The following is a 22797-nucleotide window of genomic DNA, read 5'->3' as shown; positions in this document are numbered from 1 at the left end:
TACAGGCAGGTACATTTTACTCGTCTATTTATGTTTTATATTCTAATATTCAGTAGTAGCAAGTTAACGAGGTATAATAATGGTTTTTTTCTAAATTCTAAGCAGGTCTACAATTAAGTTCAGGCATCTGTTTAAATATCATATTATTACGTCCAATTGCGATTATTGTGATTATCCAATAATGATTCCATTGCCTTTTAACGAATATTTATTCCCAAAGATATAAATATTTTTTAAAGTATTAATAAAAATAACAAATTTATAAAAAGAGGTATCTACGCCTATCGTAGATCAAACAAAATTGTCGACGAGGGTTTTTATAATCTTCAATTGATATTGGATATACCACCAAGTTATCAACTTCAGTGACTGAAGGTAAATCTCTGAAGAGGATAAGTTGGTTATAGAAACGCGCATCAGACAGTGTTCTCAGTATGAATATCACTAACGGTTCCAAAAATTCTAGTTAGTAGTACCCTTTATGTCAAAATAACGTTTTTTAATGTTAATTGGGAACAAGGAATTTTTTATAAAGGAACTAGACCACATCTTCTAATTTGAAATTAAAGTAAAACTAAGTTATAGATTTTAATTTTTATTTCGCATGTAACATGTGACATCATTTGATATTTACATATTTTCAATACAACACAGCTGAGGAACATACACAGAAAAAAATATTTCTTCATATTATTGCACAGTTTTTCATAATTTCGTTAGAATTTTTCTGTAAAAAAGTATCTTAGGAATTTTAATTATTCGATTCTATTGAGTGATGAAATTTTAATAGGCAAAATCATTATTTTAACTCTGAAATTACATATGTGGACAATTATTTCAGTCCTTATGTACCCTGGAAAATTCCAATGCATTACATACTTCAATTAACTCGTTAATACCAATCCATTTCGAGTAAAACATTTTTTTCTGTGGACGCACATTTGTTTATATTTAGTGAAGTCCTTTTTCTTCATGTAGGCAACTTAACATTTAAATAAATCAGTTTGTACTCTACTATATTACACTTAAAAATCACTTCTCACTTTTCTTCTTTTGATAAAAAACGGAAACTATACATAGTCTTTCTTGGTTTAAAACCAGTAGAGATCCTTTGAGGAATCTTGTACTTGAGCTTCTAGTCCTGAAACAAAGGAAAATGTTATACAGTATGACAGTTTTTAATTATTTTTTACACGATCAATTTCGAAATATTCTTGAAAAGGTAAAGAATTTCATTGGTAAAACTATTTATCTGCATATTATAGAAATTTGACGAAACATCAGAGTAGAACATGAAAAGGAGTCCATTCTTATATTCAAGAGTATTCCTAGATTTCGAGAAAATATATTTCCACTTCCCTAGACTCCAGAGTAGTGGTAATATTTATCAAAAATTAATAGATCTGTTTGTGAAGTCCGTCTGATGACATTAACATTTCCGTGATGGTAATCGCGAGCACATCATCAACAAATCCGTCTTCATATTTTATTTCTAGGATAATGAACCATCCATTTTTAGTGGAGGAATATTTCCTTTCAGTCTAGTAGAGAGTCCTTTTGAGATGGCTGATCTGATAGTTCCAATGTTTGTTTACTGAATGGCGAGTGTTAATCCAAGTCTAATGTCAATAAATTCTTTGATTTCTTCTAATTTAATGCAGATATTCAGATCACTTTCTATGATATCATTTTTCTCTTTTGAAAACTGATTTACAACAGATAAAATGCTTTTCAGAATAATTCATTAGTTTACGAAAATAATTTTTTTTGGGAGAATTAATCCGTCGTTTTTCATTTCTTTGGGGAGTTCATATTTCATATATAATTTTTCATTCCCCTAACCGAGTGTTAGATAAATCAAATATTGATGACAGATTGTATATTATTTTATATGAGTTTTTCTCAAATATCATTAATTGGTCCATAGACTAATATAAAATGTTTTGCGCCAACTGTTCTTAATGTTTCTATTTTATTACTTCGCCCATGGACTATAACAATCCATTTTTTATTTTAATTCGTTAAGTTGGTTAAATCCCCAAAAGAAGGGGTTATATATAATAGACATTAATATTATCACAAATTTTGAAAAAATAATTTACCATATTTTCTCAAAATATATTATACATTATAAATTTTTTTAAAAAAGATGAACATTTCCCAGAAACTAATCAATACCAAATAGCAAAACTCTCTAGACCCAGATCACTTCATCACATACATTCCACGACTTAATTTCCTAGAAAACCATCATCTCGAGAGAAAGAAAACCCATCCCAGCAATTATCCTTTGTGTGCGAAGCGCTGGCCCAGCGTTGGCAGGATCGATAACTCGTTTGTCCTTTTGTTGACCAATGGCGAGTGGTTAAAGGACCAGCCCACAATTGTTAGCGGATAGCCCCCGCTCTCGTTATTTCTACCCGACCCCGCGTACTAACGTATTTCCCCTCTACGGCAGTACAAACATTCCACTGGCACTGCTAATTGCCGTTCTCAACATGGCAGCGTCGAATTGGGATTTCGAGCGAGTGCGTAATATATAAGTGCCTTTTTGGATAGCCATGCGACTGATACGGGGTGTTAGAATTTTAAAAAGAATGTAAGGTGTTTTAATCCTTTTTTAAATTACGAAATAGCTATCTGACTGAGATGGGCGGGAAATAATACATACAAATCAAACTATTTCGTTATACTCGACAATATACTCAAATTTGAAAAATTCTTAATTTAATAACATATAGAAGCATCTTAGGATCTGAAAGGATGAATCACAAACTGTAGATTTCGAAGGATATTCAAATTTGTCTATTTTTCGTTAATTCACAGTGTTGTTGGGTTTATTTGTTGTTGAAGAAGAGAAAGATATTTGTTATGGTTATATTCGGGATGACCCCGACGTAGAAATATTTTTTTCTTCAGGGCCGCGGTTTTATGACAAAAAAGCCCTCTCTAGGGTGTCGGAAATGTATTTACTTTCCTATTACCCCATTCTTCCATCTTCTCCTATCCTGTACCAGTATCAGTGCCGTATTCACAGGGGGACAGGACGGGCCACGGCCCAGAGCGGCAAAATTGAAAAATAAGAAAAAGTTTTTTTATCTGTCATTTGCTAAATTTATTAAATATTTCAAGCAATACACTTCAATCCAAGGAAATTAATCTTACATATTTACGGCTCCCTTTATCAAGAGTAAGACCTTGAATCCCGAGGTGCGACTGAGTCCCGTAGAGAGACTCGAAAATCGATTCTTTTGAATCGTTCATCTAAAAGAGCGCTCTTTCGAACCCAAAAGAACTGCGACTCTTCTTGTCTTCCCTCACTAGTTCAACTTTCTTGTCTATCCCGAAATCCTATCGACTCTTCGAATGAGTCGATTCTTAAGTTTACTAGTTCTCTTACAGACATTTATGTCAGATTCTTTTACTCCTTAGTCTTGAATTTCCTGAGCATTTTATTTTTGTTTTATTAGGTATTGTTTTGATATTCCAAATATTTGGGGGTATTGGCTCCCTTTATCCACGGTGTAAATAATTCGTACTTTTACTTATTCCTATCTAAGTCTTTTTATAAAAAACAAAAAACCAAGTTAATTAATCAGGCTTTAGGGGGGATCATGACCCCCACGACCCATTCTGTATCCGCGCTTGCTCTTTACTAAACACAGTTTGATGCTCTTGAAGAGAATGTGATCGAAAAATTAAAATTATATCATTATGAGGATAGTTCAAATGGGACAAAAATAAGAAAGCTACAAAACAAATGAGGCATGAGAACAGATCCCACCGGACGGGACAGCTTCAAAGTAAACACGTTTCTGGCTATTGTTGACAGGTTGTAGAAACGAAAAACTCTTAACGAGGAAATAAATTCACTGTTTGACATATTTATCTCTGGTATTAGATCGGATGAAAGAACCATTGCTGAAAATGCCTAGATGATTTACCAGACGAAGAGAGTTTTACTGATGAATGTCTTCACTTTATTGGTCACTCGAAAAGTTTTTGCCTCGAAGAAGATCACCGCAAAACATTCTTCGATCTTTACAAAATCATCCATGATGAAGCTGTGGATAAATTATCCCGGTGTGCTACAAAGAGGACATCATTAATGATTTTTTCAGCAAATATTGATTGTTCCTTTTTCAGATTTTTCAATTATGTCGCAGGAGATTGACGAGAATTTTCATAAAATTGGAATTTTGTGCGATAGGTTGTTGTAGTGAGGGTAAATATTCCTTTAAAGAATATTTAAATTTTTAATTGTTAATATCTTCAATTCTGTAGTATAAAAAATCGTTTTCAACGTCATTTAATGGTTCCATAATTGGACAGTAGGTCAATGTTTGTTTAGCATTAAACGCAATTCAAAATTAGGAAGTTGGAAAAAAAATGTTCGTCTTTTATATAGAATTTACAATTTGATTATTAAATAATTATTTGGGTCTAATAAACATCACAGTTGCAAAAAGATACTCCAATTCCAATAGATCTATGTGGATATATATATTTAATTAAATCATAGAGTTATGGATCTTTATTTGATAATTGATAAAATTTGATAAAATCTTGGACACTATTTAAATAAAATATTTTTATTCATTTAATCTATTGATTTATCAAATAGTTAACTGGGTCCTAAAAATATTCTATTCATAAAAATCGAATCAAAGAGTTTGCGCAGACAATATTTTATAGAATTTTATGGTAGTCTGTATCGTGTGGACCCACCATTATGGACAAGCGTGACGTTTACCATCAGGCGAGCGATTTGTTCGTCTCGTCATCTATTCTCATAAAAAAAAAGACTCCTGAACTTTTTTGTTGGTTTTTTACATTAAGTATATGACGCCCCCTAAGATTGGAAACCCGGGTGGGCCACCAATACCGCCCCCCTGTTAGTTCGTCACTGCAAAAATTAATTTGAAAAAATTTTTCCTATTATTGACGACATTGGAAGATTGTTTGGTTTATATATACATTGACGTGACTATTTGAATAGGGTTGTACAAGATGTAGTCTTTGATATAGTATATCAGGAGGAAATGGCATTGGGGTGTAATTACCATCGCGTGACCTTACTCGTACTTTATGGTCCCGTCTATATAACACATTCGTTATTATGAAACACGAAAAATAACAGGAAAATCTATAATATAGAATGACGAATAATATATTTTAACGAAAAGTGAATTTCAAAGACAGTTTACTAACGAATATTCTGCGAGGTTTTATATTGAATTAGTAGAATTTTCATTCACATTTAATACCCTTCGGGACTTTATTGAAAGAAATCATATTACAAGTTTATAAATTTCAAAAACATTTGTTTTACCGAATATATTTTAAATCTATTTTTGTTTCAATTTCTTCATCAAAATTGACTGATAAACAGGATATTTTTCTTCAATTAAAGTGAAAATAATAGTTAAAAGGTTGAAATTTAAATTTTTAAACTCAAATGAATTCTAGAAAGCAGACTGGTAAACGAAAAGGTAGTCCGAGTATATAATACAACTCGTGACGAATTCATTAAGAGTATTGCCTGGAATTTAGTACCTGATCCACTTTGTAAAGTAGGAAGATCCAAAATCTAAATCCTAGAGATTCTAAATCCTTTAAATTACATTTCAATTAGGTAGGTACTAAGCAATATACAATAGGAATATGTATTTTCAAAATTTGCGAAAGCCATCAAAAGATGTGACCCAAATAAAAGTTTTGGGAAATATGGTATGGATTCAATTTACGATATCAAATCATGGGGTTCTTATCAAAAACAGTGTCTTCTGCGCTACCCTAATCATCAAAATTGAAATTTGAATACATATATAAATTGATTTCTCGTGGTTTACGTTATACGTTTCTTGATATGCCCAATGCTACAATCTCGAAATTTTTACTGTAATCCATCTACAATAAACTATTCATTCGCTTTATGAATATAAGATCAACTTGCTCACAGAGCGATCGTATCTGAATCAAAGTTAATGATTTGGTATCATCTTTTGTCAATGATCGGTTGTAATTTCCGACAATTACCGGACCAATAAGAAATTGTAAATATAACATTATGAAAATTCCAATAAATACAGTTACCACAAAATAATAGAGCCGTGTAATTAGAAATGGGAGAAAAATTATGTAGTTACAACTGTTGATAAATCTAATTAATTCTAATGGTGTTTCATACATGGCTTTTGATATTAATCTGCTACTGGTGGAATTCATGCTTCCATTATCAAAACATCTCAATGAAGCAATATTATTGTAATTTATGTAAATGTTATTAGCCAATCCACTATGCATTGTTTTTATGGTATTTTCTGTAAATGGACACAAACTTTGAGGAACATGTTTACATATTTTAGCAAAGGACACCTTGTATAATTTCACTTGTCTTTGGTTTCGCATATCTACAATTCTAGCAGCTACCAGTCATTAATAGAAAGCCATGAATAAAGACCATTTCTTGTAACATCCGAGAGGGTTGTTTGTTTGAAAACCTACTCATCAAACTTGAGAGGTTTTCACTGAACAATTCGATGAGTTTATCAAGAAAGTGAAGACTACAGAAATTGAAGATGGGGAAATTTTAATTTCCTTAGATGTAAATTCATTATTTCCCAGCGTGCTGATCCCGCAGACCTTCGAGTCCTTTGAGATCTGATAATTTTGGTGCTGATGTAGTAGAAGAATATTTACAATTAACAAAAATATTTAAGTACAACAACGAAATATACAAGAAAGATAAAAAAAGCAATGGATAACTAACTGCCTATCGACGTTTATGACTGAAGTGTTCATGACTCATTTTGAAAAACAAATCAGTCAAGAGTTTCAGTATTTTCCCAGAAAATGGTACAAGTACGTGGATGATATTTTCGCCATACCTATTCAATACAAATACAAGAAAAACTAGCTGATCCTGTTTATACAAAAGGATTGGAAGAAATGTTTAACAGAGTGGACTTTAAATCAGGGTTATCAGATTAATCTGGATCATCATATTATAATACAAGTGACGAATATAATATATATTATATACTATAATTTGTATAGTTTCCTAAACGATTCAAAATATATCTATTAGCAGGTTGAGCACATCCAAGTTGATAATTAGATTTTTTGTTGTAATATGCCATTCGACATATTACGTTTTTTATTTCTATTTTAGTTTTAACATTCAAGTTTTTCAAAGAAATTAATTTCTTATCGACCTTCCACTCTATTCGAGAAACTCAATAAAACCTCGATATGTATTCTAAATCATCCTCTATCTGTCTATTTCTACAACAAATATAATTAAATTTAGAAAAAATTGTGGTGATATCATCCTTTATATTCGCTGGTAAATTTTTTAAATATCTTTATTCTTTATATCTAAGTGCTCACAAAATTTCAGTTATCAACAATTTCCTTCTGTTTTAAGTGAATTTTGTATATTTTTCGTGTAAATTCGACCTTCCTTTTTATTTGGGGAACAGAACAAAATTTTGTTTGGTTATATTTAAAAAATATATATAAATTCACTTTTTTCATATGTTAGAGTATAAGCACCTTTTTATTCAAATCTACCTAATCGATCTTTTTTCAGTAATTTACATCTGTATTTCAATTTCCCCCTATTTTTTTCTCGCAGTTCTAAAGCTTGCAGTTTGGGAGTTCATCAAAGGATTTAATCGATGCACCACAACAAAATACAACTCCAGCATCTAGGAATCCAGTTAAGGTCAGCAGCCATCTCGGATATACTTACATAAATCCCAGTCTTATCTATCCGAATTGGTTATATTTTTCAATGTGCCTCGTAGCTCAAGAACGGTAGAAATGACTTTACACTACAGTAGTTATAAGGTAATATCTTGATGAACACTTTTCTAGGACGTGAATTAGACGAATAGGTTGGAAAATGACATTTATATTTTTATAGTAAAAATATGTACCTTTTACAACAAGAGCCCTCGGATTGAAGAATTTTCTTGGAATCTAAGAGTGAACTCTTTTTCGTGGTCTATTTTACTACAACTGCATAGTATAGTATAGTAACAAATGAAAATAGATTAAAATAATATTTTTAACCAATAAATTGTAAAAAAAACCTGTTTTATTCCAGCTTGGAATTAATAATATCAACAATATCTCACCTGACATAGTCGGATACGAAGAATATGGTGATTCAATAGATGGATGCTGCCAGTCCATTGCTTTGCAAGGTGCGTGAGAGCCCATATGCAGTCTTGAACCAGGAAGCAACAGCCCTCCATATTGGGCTGCCATATTGTGATGATGGTAATCATGAACCGCCCTATGGTGTTGGCTGTATTGGTACCAGGCATCCCCTGGATGGTAATGGTCTGAATAGAGATCTGCAGCGTGATGAGACGTACTTGATGCACCGACGAAGTGCTGACTATTCCAAAAGGAGGGAGGGAAGTTACGTGCAGTCATAGGGGAGGTTTCTGTAACAGATATCAACAATTAATATACAAAAATTTGCTAAACAACATTGTATAGCTGAATCGCTTATGAGGTGGGGTACTGCAAAGGCAAAGAAATTTTTGGCATTAGTCTTGGTCTTGCTTAATTACTTTTAGGTTTTGTTTCAATATTATTTAGTCGTTGTATTCTGTTTGTAACGGTATTCTCATGTACATGATTTGACACATTTTTCGAAGATATAAATTTTATACATATACTCATATAACGAGAAAATACAAATTACCAAAATGGACAACTTGAAATCGTTTGTATAACAAATTCTGAGAATGCAGAATCGAATAAATTCAATCTATTTAAAATAATTGCATCAATATAATAAGTAAGTACTATATACATTGGAATAATAAAATTAAATTCAAATGGTTACTATTCAACAAATATAGTCCACGTGGACTCATCATCTCCGCTGTTTACCTTTGAAAACATGGAATTGTAAAACTTAAATGCATTTCTATTGATCGAAGATGTTGGAAGGCGTATTCACACAATTTCTTTGGTATATTCCTTCTAGACAGTCTGAGATAAGCAATGGCTTAGCAAGATGAGATTAATCTAATTCAGTTAATGTTTAGAAGAGGAAAATATTCAGCAATCTGATAGTATAAATAATAAGAATTGCTGAATTAACTGTGGATCATTCACAGAACCGAAAAACATGTGAAGAAAAACCGAAATCAGTTGACAAAGCTACTAAAGATGTTATATATAGGACAATTTATAGTTTATATAAGAACACGGTTGCGACATTAGAACTAATACAGCTAATTACAGTTTAGAAATACTACGTCAAGTTTTGTCAGCACGTAGTTTTGAACACAAAAAACTGAATAAACGGATGGCAATAACTGAATTGTAAAGGATAGTTCGATGACGATAAGATTATTTGCGTCAAATAAAATACTAGCAAAGTTCTAATAGACAATTGGGGTACATAATGGACTCAGTTCACGTCTGGTACCCTGTTTAAACCAAACTTCCTTACAGACAGGTATATTTTAGTCGTCTATTTACGTTTTATAATTTAATATTTAGTTGTAGCAAGTTAACGAGGTATAATAATGGTTTTTTTCTAAGTTCCAAGTAGAACTACAATTAAATGCGTCTGTCTAAATAACGGCGTCCAATCGATTGCCTTTTAACGAAAGATATAAATATTTTTAAAAGTATTTATAAAAATAATAAATTCTTAAATTGCGGTATCTACGCCTATGGTAGATCAAACAAAATTGTAGGCAAGGGTTTTGAACCAGTTTTTATAATCTGCGATTGATATTAGAAGAACTACGTACGTCTTCAGCACCATCATAAAATAACAGTTTAAATAATATTGAAATAACTACTGATTTATTCACAGTATTTTATATGAATGCAGTTCTAATAGTGAACACCTGGATTATAGTTTTGGCCAGTTTATCAAATAAAGTACCTGTCACATTGTTTACATAACACAGTCACCAAAGAGTACAATAAAGACCAGAGAAACTACATTCTGTTATATAATGTTATAAAATTTGATAAATGTTCAGACTGTTTTCGAATTCTTGGAATGTTAACGTGTAATAATTATCAACGAGGTATTTATCCGAATGAGAAATGCGATAAATATTCCATCAAGCGCCAACTTTTTTTTTCGCAGACTTACATTTAATTGATAACGGATATATTTGTGATCTATTAAGTTAATGACAAATAATTTCAACCGTGATTTGGTTATTTTATACCTTTTTCGACAAAATAATATAAGGATATATAAGGATAACTTATGACAGTTCCAACCAGTCAACAGAAATTTCTTACAAATACTCACAAGTCTCAGTTCATTTCAATGTTGTAAGAAAAGTTTACTGTTGAAAATATATTGGTGAAACCATTAAATACGACAACTTTCACAACTTTTTGAATAATTATATCTCAGAAACAGTGGATTTTAGGAAAAAAAATATTGATACGTTTCTTGTAGATAATTTTATGATCTACAATTTTTGTCTGAGGTATTTATATGATAAAACTCACCGTATCGCTGAAAATTGCGAAAAACTCATTTTTTTCACCTTTGACCTTGAATAAAATTTTAACACAGAAATGATGGGGAATATTCAAATTTTATTATCAATTGTATTTTGAATAATTTTAGTGATTTTCAGCTTGATGTGAATTTATGTAACGTCGAATATCTAAATTGGGAAGATATTAATATTGTTTTATCATTATTATTAATATTTTATTTTCAAAAAATTGTGAAATTTTCTTGTGGCAGTATCAAGCTTATCACTTCCTAACTTTAATTATTCGAGAGTTGGACATCTTTATTAATACTATAACTTCAATTTATATATTACTCTCAGACACCGTTGAATTTAGGAAGGGTCTAGGAGGGGCCCCAGACCCCGAAAAGGTAGAGGCCACGCAAAGGCCCCGCAAAATACTAATTTTATCATTTATTCTAAAAGCAATATTGAATACATAGTAAAGTTTCAATTTTTCCCAAACATTATTTGGAGATATTTCGTTTGATTTCTAAAGTGGGCTTCGGGTCGATTTAAGCCTCAAGCCTCACTACTTCTTCATCCGATGCTGCGCTCAGTAGTATATAATAATCAATCAATAATAAAATAACTGTTATTGATTCATTACTTTCCTCCGCCTCTATTTAAATATTTGTTTTATTTCTTTTGATACTGGTCATTTTCGCTCTGTCACTGTCGGCAAAACAAGTTTACGTCGTTTACTCACCTCTGGCTCTCCGCAGAACAACAAGTAATGTGCTGCCATCTGCGATAACGTTGGAGAAGCGGCGTTTTGTGTTTATTGATATAAACTTGGTAACCGATGGACTCCGATACTGATGCCTTACCGCTTTCGAGGTATTCGGTATTTGCATTTCTTTCGCTTTTAATTGGATCAAATTTGTTGAGTTTGTGGAATTTGTAAGATAAAGTTACCGCCACACTATTCGGGCTTTAATTTGATAAAAACGATAAGGTATCAGTTCTTATTTATAAAAGTCGATTGATACATGAATTGATAGAAGCGAAAACATGATTTTTTCTTACCTCTCTAAATGAACCTATTTGTTTAGAGTAAAAGATGATGGTAAATACATAAACCAGATTGTGTATTACAATAAATAATATACCCTAAGACATAGAATAATTATTTTTTTATCCAGGGTATCATGCTATGAAGGTGACAGTCGTACAAAACTTCTTGCCAATGGATTCCTAAAATTTCCCCAGGATATTAATTAGTACCACTGCTGCGTACATAGAACCTCTAGCTCAATTTCATAATATTGTTACCTCTATTTAATTTGATTTAGGTACTAATAATTTTTCATTTTATCTACGACGAAACAAAAAACTAAAATGTGGCGAGATTTGGAAATTTCTGACGAAATTGTAAAAAACGCTGATAAGCCAGCGCAAAATATTTTGCTGAAAAAATCCGGAGACTCATACAACAAAGAAATCAACCAATTTGCGAAGAGGTTGTCAGAAAATGCTATACATTAATGAAATCAAGCTTTTGTAGTTAATTTGTACGAAAAATCTCCCTTTGTTCCCATGGAGTGAATAGTCGATGATAAACAAGAATCAAACAATGAGTAGAATATTGATTTTTGTGGTAATTGTACCAACCAGAAAATCATTTGGATCTCTCATTTCCTTACAGACTAGAGATACAGAAAATTAATCGAGCATCTTTACAACAGGAAAATTAGATCATGACGATATTACACTAATTATAGAAAAAATTTTTTAATTTGCTAATAAGTAATTTTTGAGATATCAATTATTTTTTTTTCTCGCACAACTTTTCAATTTATAATATTTTATATTTCCCACAAATTAAAAGAAAACGCTTATTATCAAAGTTTTCGAAAGCTCAATAATTTTTGACATTTCAGGTCATCGTAATTCTGCCAGAATAGTAGTTCGGATGTAGGAAGGAACGAAGCTCTAAATACCAAGTCCTTAATAAGATTGTCAAATGTGTCACTCAAGGGTGGAAGCCATTTTCTCTGATGTCAGCAAATCCTTCCACCGCGTCTGGCTCGCAGACCTGAAATTAAAGATAAGAGAAACTGGAATTCTGGAGAAGTTGTTGTGCAACTAGATCATCATCCTTAGAATGTACAACACCTTGATGACCTTCTACGCAGAATACACTGTCATCGTAACCAAGAGCCAATCAATAGGCGATGGTAACACACAGACTTCGGAAAACCATGTACTGAATCGACTACTGGTGTACAAGATAGATTAGTGAGGAAGACCCAAGCTGTATTCTTCGAAAAGAAGAGGCATATACCAGCCAAGGCCAAATACTTGTGAGCCATCCTGGACCAAGGACTTACTTTGAAGAACTATATTGACTACCTAGTGGAGCAACGAGGAAGGAAATATAACGACAATAAGACCCATCGGAAGTTTTTTGAAGCTGGAACTGAAGTCTCCAATTCCAAAAAACACCAGCTTGAGGCAAGCAATGATCGTCACTTGGTACATCAGGATCCAGCAAATATACTGATAGTTGAACTACTAAAAGAGGAAAAGCTAGGAGAAAGCCGTCACAAGATGCAAGTGGCTAGCAACTAACTGAGGAACCTAACAAGAGAAAAGAAAAATAGGTGGACCACGACAAAAATTTTATAAAAAGCTTCTACACCAATGTCATAATGGAAAAGATCTAGAGAAGGGACAGTTCGAGCAAGTGGAACCAATCTTCTAAATCATTCAATCAGTGAGGAGGACCCAAGCTGTATTCATCGAAAAGAAGAGGCAGATACCAGCCAAGACCAAATACTTGCGAGCCATCCTGGACCAAGGACTTACTTTGAAAAACTATATCAACTACCTAGTGAAGCAACGAGGAAAGAAAGATGACGAAAAGTAAGACTCATCGGAAGATTTTTGAAGTTGGAACTGAAGTCTCCAATTCCAAAAAAAACACCAGTTTGAGGCAAGCAGTGATCGCCACTTGGTACATCAGGATCCAGCAGATATAATGAGAGTTGGATTAAAAGAGGAAAAATTAGGAGGAAACCGTCAGAAGGAGATGCAAGTGCCCATCATTTAACGGAGGAACTTGACAAGATAAAAGAAAAACCTAACAGAACCAAAAGTTGATAAAAATAGAAGAAAAAAACAAAAATAAATTTTTTACATCAATGCCATAATGGAGAAGATCTAGAGAAGGAACAGTTCGAGCAAGTGAAACCACTCTTCAATGTCTTAGTCAACTAAGAATTTGCACCGCATAGACGCTACGGAACATAAACAATGGAATCAACAGAATTGAAGAAGAAAAGAATAATGAGGTTGGTCTTATCACTAAGAAGAAAAAAATAGCGGAATATTCTGAATAATTCCGAGCAGCAGAGGAAGCTGACGTTTCTATCGGAAAAATAGGGGGATGATTGGAAGCTTGTATCAATATTCATACTTTTTTGTGTGATTCCTTTTTGGGAAAGGCGGTTTTGGATAAAGTATGTAAGATTGCGTTCTGATTTTTAAAATTTCATCTGAAATCATTCCGCCTCGATAAAATTATTGCAATAAATAGAATTATGCTCAGTCAATTCTCAGGTATTGCCAATACAAATGCTCCTTCAGTCCCAGCAATACCTTTTATGTCAATATAGATATAACCTTAATACCAAGCCGTTTAAATTAACTCAAGGTCTTTACATGATCCGCATTATGGAATTAAGCAATGCCGTTGCCAAAAACATCATTTCTACCTCTGAATTAATGCTAGATGATCCCTTCTCTCAAACCACAAGAGAAAACTTACCATAGGAAAACTCCTTAAATATTTTCCAGCCTTTTCCGATAATTCTGCTATCTCTTTCAGGTAGAATTCATTCTTAAACCCCACCTAGCCGGTGGAACAGGTTACTTCCCTGTCACCTGGTGAATTCGTTCATCAACCAAATCACCAACAACGGGGAGTTATACAGCCACCCTCACAAACACTCTAAAAGCTGTTGTGTTTTGTTCTCATTATTTTCACTACTAAATTCAATTCCTTGTGCGATAGTAAAGTGATGTCCCACTCGAAAAGTAACCCAATCCCAAATATAAATAGTAAAATTGTCCCTTTATCAGGATAATTTCTAAAATGAATCATGCCAATTAAGTTTGAATTTCTGGAATAGTTGGTTAAATTCATACTGCACCATATCCATATCAAAGATAAAAGAAAATGAAGTTGAAAATAGACTTAGATTTTAAAAACGATATGAACGCCAATTCCAATGAATAAATAATAAATTTCAATACGTTCCATTTAACTGTTTAGTGAATAGTTACCACACGGCCATCTCTACTCGGCAGGAACGTTGTCTTTACTCGAAGAGTTGGTGATTTATATAAAATGCTATCTGATTATTTTTTATTTCTGAATGTTAACTTCAGTTTTATATTGTCGATTATCCTTTGAATTCGCCGGCGATCGGGCTCCCGATTCCCACACTCCACCAACTTCTGGTGATAAATGTTCTCTCGAGATGTCGCTAAGGAAGAAAGACATATTTTCTCTGAATCCTGGTATTCGATGCTAGTTTATGTATAAAGAGTATTAAATGTTTTATAAGTTAACCAATTACTATGAACAATCAATTTAATCAGTAGTATTCACGTTTTTTTTCTTTAATTTGATCCACTTATGATTAAAATGATCCTTAACTATATAAATTACAAAGTTCTTCAGAATCTTCTTCTATCACTTTGTTTATATATTATTAAAACTTTAGTAGCTTGTAGATGATTATAGATAGAAATAATATTTTAATCCCAATTCCAATATATCGTTACGTTAAATCTACTTCATATTCAGAAGAGACGTAGATAGAACTCATTATTTTTATTAAAAATGTCTTTAAAACTGAAAATTTATTATTTTTTCTTAACCTTTTATTTTCTCATTGTGAGTTTCTAATCGTAAAGTTCGTTGTCCTTCTACAACTTCAGCAATCTTTTCGCTGCATCCGGTATATTCCGTCTGCTAACATCGTTTCTACGTGCCTCATTTTGACAAGTTTTTATGACAACTTGGACAAGTTATAACTGTCAGTTTTTATATTTCAATTAAATCTAGTTCCCTTGGTTTGAATCTTTTAAGACCACGTATCACTAAGTTCTTGTACTTTAACTTAAGTTTTTGTTCATGAATAATTTGTTAAGAATAATTTAATTGATGCATTCTACCTCTGTTTGAAATGTAACAACTGCAAAAAAATTAAGTTTTCTAGTTAAAACAGGTTTCTATTTTGATATTCATGATGTAGGTGATCTATTGATTAATATAAATACACAAATTGTCAGTATCAAGTTACTTGTAATTTTGAACTGACTTTCTATCAAAAGAGATCTGATATCAAGGTAAATCGTCAAGCAAAAGACAAAAAGGTTTGAGAAGTAAAAAGTTGAAGAAGAATATTTCGATATCCGTCATCATTATTAATGAAGATTTTGCCTCGGAAAAACTCACAAACGATTTTGACTTTTCGTTTTATTTAAATACAGAAACGTTCGAGAACTGATCTTGAATGGATGGCTGGAGTGCATTCAGCGCGCGTGCATCGAGCGCACAGGCACATTTAGAAAACATTTCGTGCATCTAGAGCACACTTCGAAGGATCGTTCGACGAGCGTACAAGAAAATTTGATCTGTCGAAGTGAGTCCTAGGCAAACATACGATCAGCAACATCTAAGATTTTCCTAAATGAGCAAATGTTGAATATTTTATAAAATATTGAACAAAAATTGATAGAAAAAATGATTTTTTCTAAGAACGAGTGCATTTTTTAGTCCAGGAGTCGGGGTCACTGAAATGTATTCAACAGTATATTTTATTGGCTTTTAGGAAAAAATTACACAAGCCACTTTTTTGTCGGGTCTGGCAAACCTATTTTCCGGAAACTTTTTATTATATTTATTTTTCTGTAATTATTCAAAATATCTTGATATGCGCGCTCAAAAACTGCCGGAAAAATCCCGCATACCATCTTGAAGTGCATAAACTATATTAGAATCTACTCCAAAATGTACGATGTTAAATTTATTTTGGAGTAAATGCTAAAATTTAATACCTTTGGTTTGGGATTGGGTATTATAAGCGTTTCTTTGAAACCCGCATAAGTTTTGTAATTGGAGCTTCATACTTTTTATAGTCCTTCAGCTAAGATTAGATAAAGTATACTAACAAAATTAAACGAGACTAGATTGATAATAAAAAGAGATATTTTCTAACTTCAATGATATTGAGACGAATTTACTTCTTGTCAATATTACATGGATTCATTTGTTGAAAAAATGCTAGCCTCTCAATTATCATAAACGCTACACTATATTTCAGTTTTCTCATTGTTGGTGAGTTTCTAATAGTAAAGTTCGTTGTCTCTATTTTCCTCTACCACTTCATATCAATCTTTTTCCTGCATCTAGTTTATTTCTTCTGCATCTAACATCATTTCTACGTGACTCGTTCTGAACCTATTTTTTTTCTGAATTTTTTCTTCAATTCTGTTGATGATGTTTTTTAATTTAAATATTTGTATACCTATTTATCATTTTTTTCTTTTAACACCATGTAATATACAATCTTAATAGGACAGTATTTGGTGTAATAATTGGGAATTTATTTTACCACAGTATGTGTTTTATAGATTACGAAAAAGCTTTTGAAAAAGTGTATCAAAATATCCTCGTTCAAATACTGAGGCGACTTGACATAGACCAGAAAGATATACGCTATATTGAAAACTTGAAAGAAAGCAGCTGCTGTTAGAGTTGACAACGAAGTTTCAAAAGTTCAGAAAATCCTCCGACGTTTTATTTCGAAAACAAGAAGCACTCGAGGGTCAACAATTAGGCATCAAAGTAAATGGCACATGGATAACAGCATGATTGACCTCAAAAGGCTCCTGGATATAGTTGGAATACACAGTCGGCTTAACATAAAAAATTTCTAATAGTCACCGGCAAATTAGATGAGGTCCAAAATATCATTCAACAGCAAAGAGATTGAACGGGTGAAAGAATTTAACTATCTGGGAACTTAGTTATCTGAAGACTGGTCATCAGACGTAGAGATAAATTGCCACATCAGATAGTCGTTCAAACTTGTATTGAAACAAAGCAGCTGCAGCTAGAATTGACAACAAACTTTCAAAAGTCCAGAAAATCCTTGGATATTTTAGGCAGGGATATGTCCTTTCCACACTCCTGTTTAACCTTTATTCGGGTGAACAATTAATCATCAAAATAAATGGCACGAGGGTCAAAAACATACAATACACCGATGACACAGTCCTGATAGCAGATAACATGAATTACCTCTAAAGGCTCCTGGGCATAGTTGGAATAGACACATGAAACTATTAAACAACAGCAAAGAGATTGAGAGGGTGATAGAATTTAACTATCTGGGAAATTGGTTATTTGAAGACTGGTCATCAGACGTAGAGATAAAGTGCAGGATAGAAAAAGCAAAGAGCTCATTGATGCAATTCAAAAACGTCTTTACGAATTCTGACTTTGACCTCAACCATAGAATAAGATTCACAATACGTATGTTCCGTGCTATGTGCGATGTGGAAGGCTGGATACTGGAAGTTAACCCCAAGAACAGATTGGAGGCATTTGAGACATGGAATTTTGGGAGTTCCATGGGGGTCAAGAAAAATTAACGGAGAAATTCTGAGAAGACTAGGAAAAAAAAGTGAATTGCTGGACACAAAACATAGTAAAACGGAACTAGAAGTACCAACTGCTTTAAATCTTTATAGAAGGAAAGATAGGGGAAAAAGGGTGATTGGGCAGAAAGAGGATGTCGTGGCTCCACAATATCAAAACTTGGATTGGATTGGAATAAGAACCATGGGAGAATTAATTGATACCACCAGAGACAAGATAAAATGGTCAGAAGTGATTGCAAAGATCCATTAATCAATAGCAGAAAAATAAGATAAAGAAATAATAAGTTTTTGTTCTAAAGAATTTATTTATTTCCTTTATAAATTATTTAATGCGCGCCGTTGGTGAGGAGACATGTGCTCTGGTCGCTGTTTGGGGATTTTTAGAACGTTTTTTAATTAATGATCATTTTAAAATGTCTCAAATGATGACACAACATAAATATTTACTCTTATGAATAAATTTCGGGTTACCAACATTGAAAATGATACCATAGTAGCTTTTTCACTTTATATATATAGGTTTTTATTAGTATTTATGAGTTTATACTTCTCGATTTTCAGTCTAAATGCTTCTGTGTTGCTGTTAATAAATAGTCTTGAAATTATCTTGAAATATCCTTTTGGAAATCTCAATCAGATTTTTTGTTTAGTTTTTTATGAACTTAAAAAATAGTTTCGCGTATTTATAGTATGCAGAATAGTTTGAAAATTATGAGATTTTCTGCTTTTTAACCTTTATGAACGTGAAATGAATCAGAGAAATCATCTTAATATATGTAAAATAATCATGACCTAACAGACTGACTGATTCATCAACGCACCGAAGTCAAAATTAGGAAATTTGGACAGATCGTTGCTCTTACAACATAACGTCCGACCTAGAAAAGATTTTTGCATTTTTACCACTCCTCAGAGGATTGAATAGAGTATGAAAATTTATTTTTGTTGATTTTTAGGTTTAGCTTTGTATTTAGGTCAATGATTGGAAATTCATAACTCAAATGGACATAAAATATTACAGTCACTGCAAATTCGCCTCTTGGGTGTTGAGGTTGGAAGTAATATGTCCTGGCATAGTCACAAGACCCATTTAGCCAAGGCAGCTTCACAATAGCTTGGAGCCCTCTTTGAGAGCCATATACCCCGCAATTATTATCCTATACAAGGCACAGATTCGTCTATCTTCATTATCCAGAATATTGCTCGTACATTTGGAGCTCGGCTCCCAAGCTTTCCCTGAAGATGCTCGACTCAATACAGAAAACAGCATTTCGACTGATAGGCGATCAAGAGTTGACCAGAAAATTGGACAGCTTAGAGCATAGAAGAAAGGTCACGCACCTGCCTATGTTTTACCGATACTACCAAGGCAAACTCCCCAACACAATGCATCATCCAAATAGTTCACTAAACTATTCTCTGACGAGAATATTAATGAAGTTATAGAAAAAAACATACAAAAAACCGTTTACAGTAAATAAATTGAATGCAAAGCATTTATGGATTTTTGCATTGATATAAAGTATCAATTAGATGGAAATCGGACAGCGGAAGATTAGGCGATAATTTAAGGATTGGGCAGTGAACATGAGAAGAAAATATGGTACAACAAAGACCAACAAAAGCCAAAGAAGTAATTTTGTAAATCAAGTTGTTTACATAGGGCACACATCTCAGTATTTAGAAAATAGATTCAAAAGTCATCAATACGATAAAAAATAAAGCTGCATAAACAAACCATGAAAAAAAAGTACCTTCAATTATGATTCAAAACCTCGTGAAACAAAATAAAATATAAGAAAAAGATAATTTTTAGAAATGGTTCACATACATAGGAAATAAAAAGCTGGCAATGATAAAAAAGACCAAAGCAATTTGAGTGAAATTTATAGTTTTATTCCATAAAGTTGAGTACCATTGTAAATGAAAATGTTTTTTTTTGTCGTTAAAACAGATTTCCATTCTAATGGTGTATGTGATCTATTGATTAATATATTTATGTAATATCCAACATCTAAACTATATATATATATATATATATATATATATATATATATATATATATATATATATATATATATATAATCAGTACAAATCGTCCTAAAAAACTAGACATTTGGAAAAGTGGCGAGAAAAACTTATTTCTTTGGCATCTGCCCACCGTACTGGACATTGCGTTAGATTGAAAGCAGCGAACTTCCTCACTTAATTACGCTACTCTCTTAAAACGTGGAGACTATAACGTGTAGATCATCGAAAGAGCGTGTAGAGCATGTTCGTGTATTCCTTACGAATAACTATAACAGCATGAATCCGAAGATAACTGAATTATTCAACTGGTCGACTTTTATCAATTTTTTTCACATGTTTTAATCCTCATTTTTTTTGGAGCTCTGTAGCACTGCAGGGCAAATGTACTAACCACCTCTGTACGTTGGTCAATCGATGCAATTTTTGATACACCAAAAGTATAGAAAAAATTGAAATTTTATTCAATAATAAAACAATGCAATTATTTGCCTTATTTGGAACCCATTTTCAAAACATATTAGAAATAATATTTTAGTGTTTAAACGTGTTTATTTATTTTTATTCATATGTACAATGGATTACAATGTACGCTTATGTGCCTCAGTCGTTTTCAATAAATCATTCCTTATTTATGTCATTTCACTACCGTAATTACTTTCATAAATCCATCAGATGTAAAAATATTTCATGCCCTCTCTCTCTCGCTTTTTAATATACTGGTCTCGAGAGATGGCTATCGGGCTTAAATTACTCCAAGCAGCGGCTACTTCTTCAGGTCTTTCTATCTTTTCTATTTTTTTTTCTCTCTTAGAGTCTCTTTAATCACATTACCGCTTGTAATTTGTAATATCTCTTGTCTATCGTATAGTATTCTCGGAATCAGAAATTGTTTGTGCATCGTCCTTAAATGTAAAACACTACGTCTTTCATCAACAACTTGAATATCTTTGACAAATTAAAAGTACATGCAAAAATGATTGCCGCATTGTTTAAACACTAAAACGTAGGTAGAAAATTAAATTGATATTAGTAGGTTGTTGTGGAGGAAAAAATCTCCTGAGCTCCATATGGTACTCAGAACAAAGAGCGTCAAAGCTTCGTATTAGTATCGATGAAACTACGTATATGAAGTGTGATGGGGTGAAGATAATGCTAGAGAAATAAGAAACTACGAAAACCTAACCTAATCTGAGCCAAACTAACCTTCTAAGCTAAGTTAAACTAACCTTTTTATACGGAATCTTAGGAAGTGTGTGCTATGATACTTCTCCTCAGGATGTCCGAGTAGTAGGGTTAATTTTTCCTCCGGAGCATCAGCCGACTAAAAGTTTTTCCTCTCTTTGTAACCCGCATTCTACCAGAAACCGCTTTCGCATTTCTTCAAGTCGTAATTACTATTTTTAGTCTATTGATATTTATCTCCAGTTTCTTCTTTACTTTTCTATTTTATGATATTTTTTCCTATCGCATCATATTTTTTCGTACATTCTATCATCTGTCTCATGATATTTTCCTCCGTATGTTTGATATCGACATTTCGGTAATAGTTCTCTCTCTCTCTCTCTATCTCGTTCTCTTATTCCCAGTATGGGTACTAGACAATTGTCTTGTGCAGTATCCACTCTTCCGTAGGACTCACTGTTTTTGATTGGTTCCAATAGTTCACAAATCATTCTATTTCAGTTAACTAACCTAACCTAACCCAACCTAACCCCTAACCTAACCTAACCTAACCTAACCTAACCTAACCCCTAACCTAACCTAACCTAACCTAACCTAACCTCTTAAGACCAATCTGATCCACTCACAGTTTTTGATTGGCTCCAATAGTTCACAAATCTCTCTATTTCAGTTTGATGGAGTTTTCGCAAGGGGAATACCATTTTATGGTATTCCTACCCACCAGGAGTGCTGTGTGTGGATTCACGAAGATTCAATAATACCAATAATAGCGAAAAGGTCTATCAGGAACGTATAGCTACAGTATATTGATACACTACAAAAGATTTACTTGCAGTTCTTGAGTCAATCAATAATCGCTAGTTAAGGTTGCATCTTGACACAATACAACAGTCACTGAACATCCACCCTATTCGCCTGTGGTGATTTCTTTAGACAAAAATCAATTCATTATTCTACAAATTACTTATAACTTATGACATATCGAACTATAATTTACAAAAGAAGAACAGTTTTATTTTGATCAAATCCCGTTTTATCCAACAAATAATTTCCTTAAGAGGTTAGGTCTAAAAACCATTTAACCATCGATTTTTTCGACTTGTCCTACTGTGGCGAAAGAGTTTTTTTCTGTGTATAAGAATGTGAGTTCTTTGTTCAATCGGTTCAATATTGTGTAGTAATAGTCACTGTTAATTTTTTTTCCTTTTCCAAATTGTTGATAAACAATGTGCTGATTTTGCACAATCATTGGGTCCAGTTCCAATTTTATTTTTGTAAATTATAAATTTCTACAATCCATTATCGTCAGATAAAATTGAGATGACTTGGAACGTATAATTTATAGGTCCTAGCCATATTGGACCCATTATTATATGACACA

General features: G+C 32.6%; 1 protein-coding gene across 2 annotated transcripts in view; it reads right to left on the bottom strand.

Moving 5' to 3' along the window:
• Positions 1-582: 582 nt before the first annotated feature.
• Positions 583-22797, bottom strand: part of LOC130893684 (protein vestigial) — a 79342-nt gene continuing 57127 nt past the window's right edge. Inside the window, exons 4-5 of one of the 2 annotated variants that reach the window (XM_057799980.1) lie at positions 8145-8459; positions 583-1141 (exon numbers count right to left, since the gene is read on the bottom strand). In XM_057799980.1, coding sequence (XP_057655963.1) covers positions 1092-1141; positions 8145-8459 — 365 coding nt within the window. In that variant the 3' untranslated portion in view covers positions 583-1091. Of the gene's footprint in view, positions 1142-7261; positions 8460-22797 lie in introns of those variants that run through there. The other variant, XM_057799978.1, reaches the window with a different exon arrangement.

The sequence above is a fragment of the Diorhabda carinulata genome, chromosome 5 (genome assembly GCF_026250575.1).
Source record: "Diorhabda carinulata isolate Delta chromosome 5, icDioCari1.1, whole genome shotgun sequence".
Classification (NCBI taxonomy): Eukaryota; Metazoa; Arthropoda; class Insecta; order Coleoptera; family Chrysomelidae; genus Diorhabda; species Diorhabda carinulata.
This window is presented reverse-complemented; position numbering and strand designations above follow the sequence as displayed.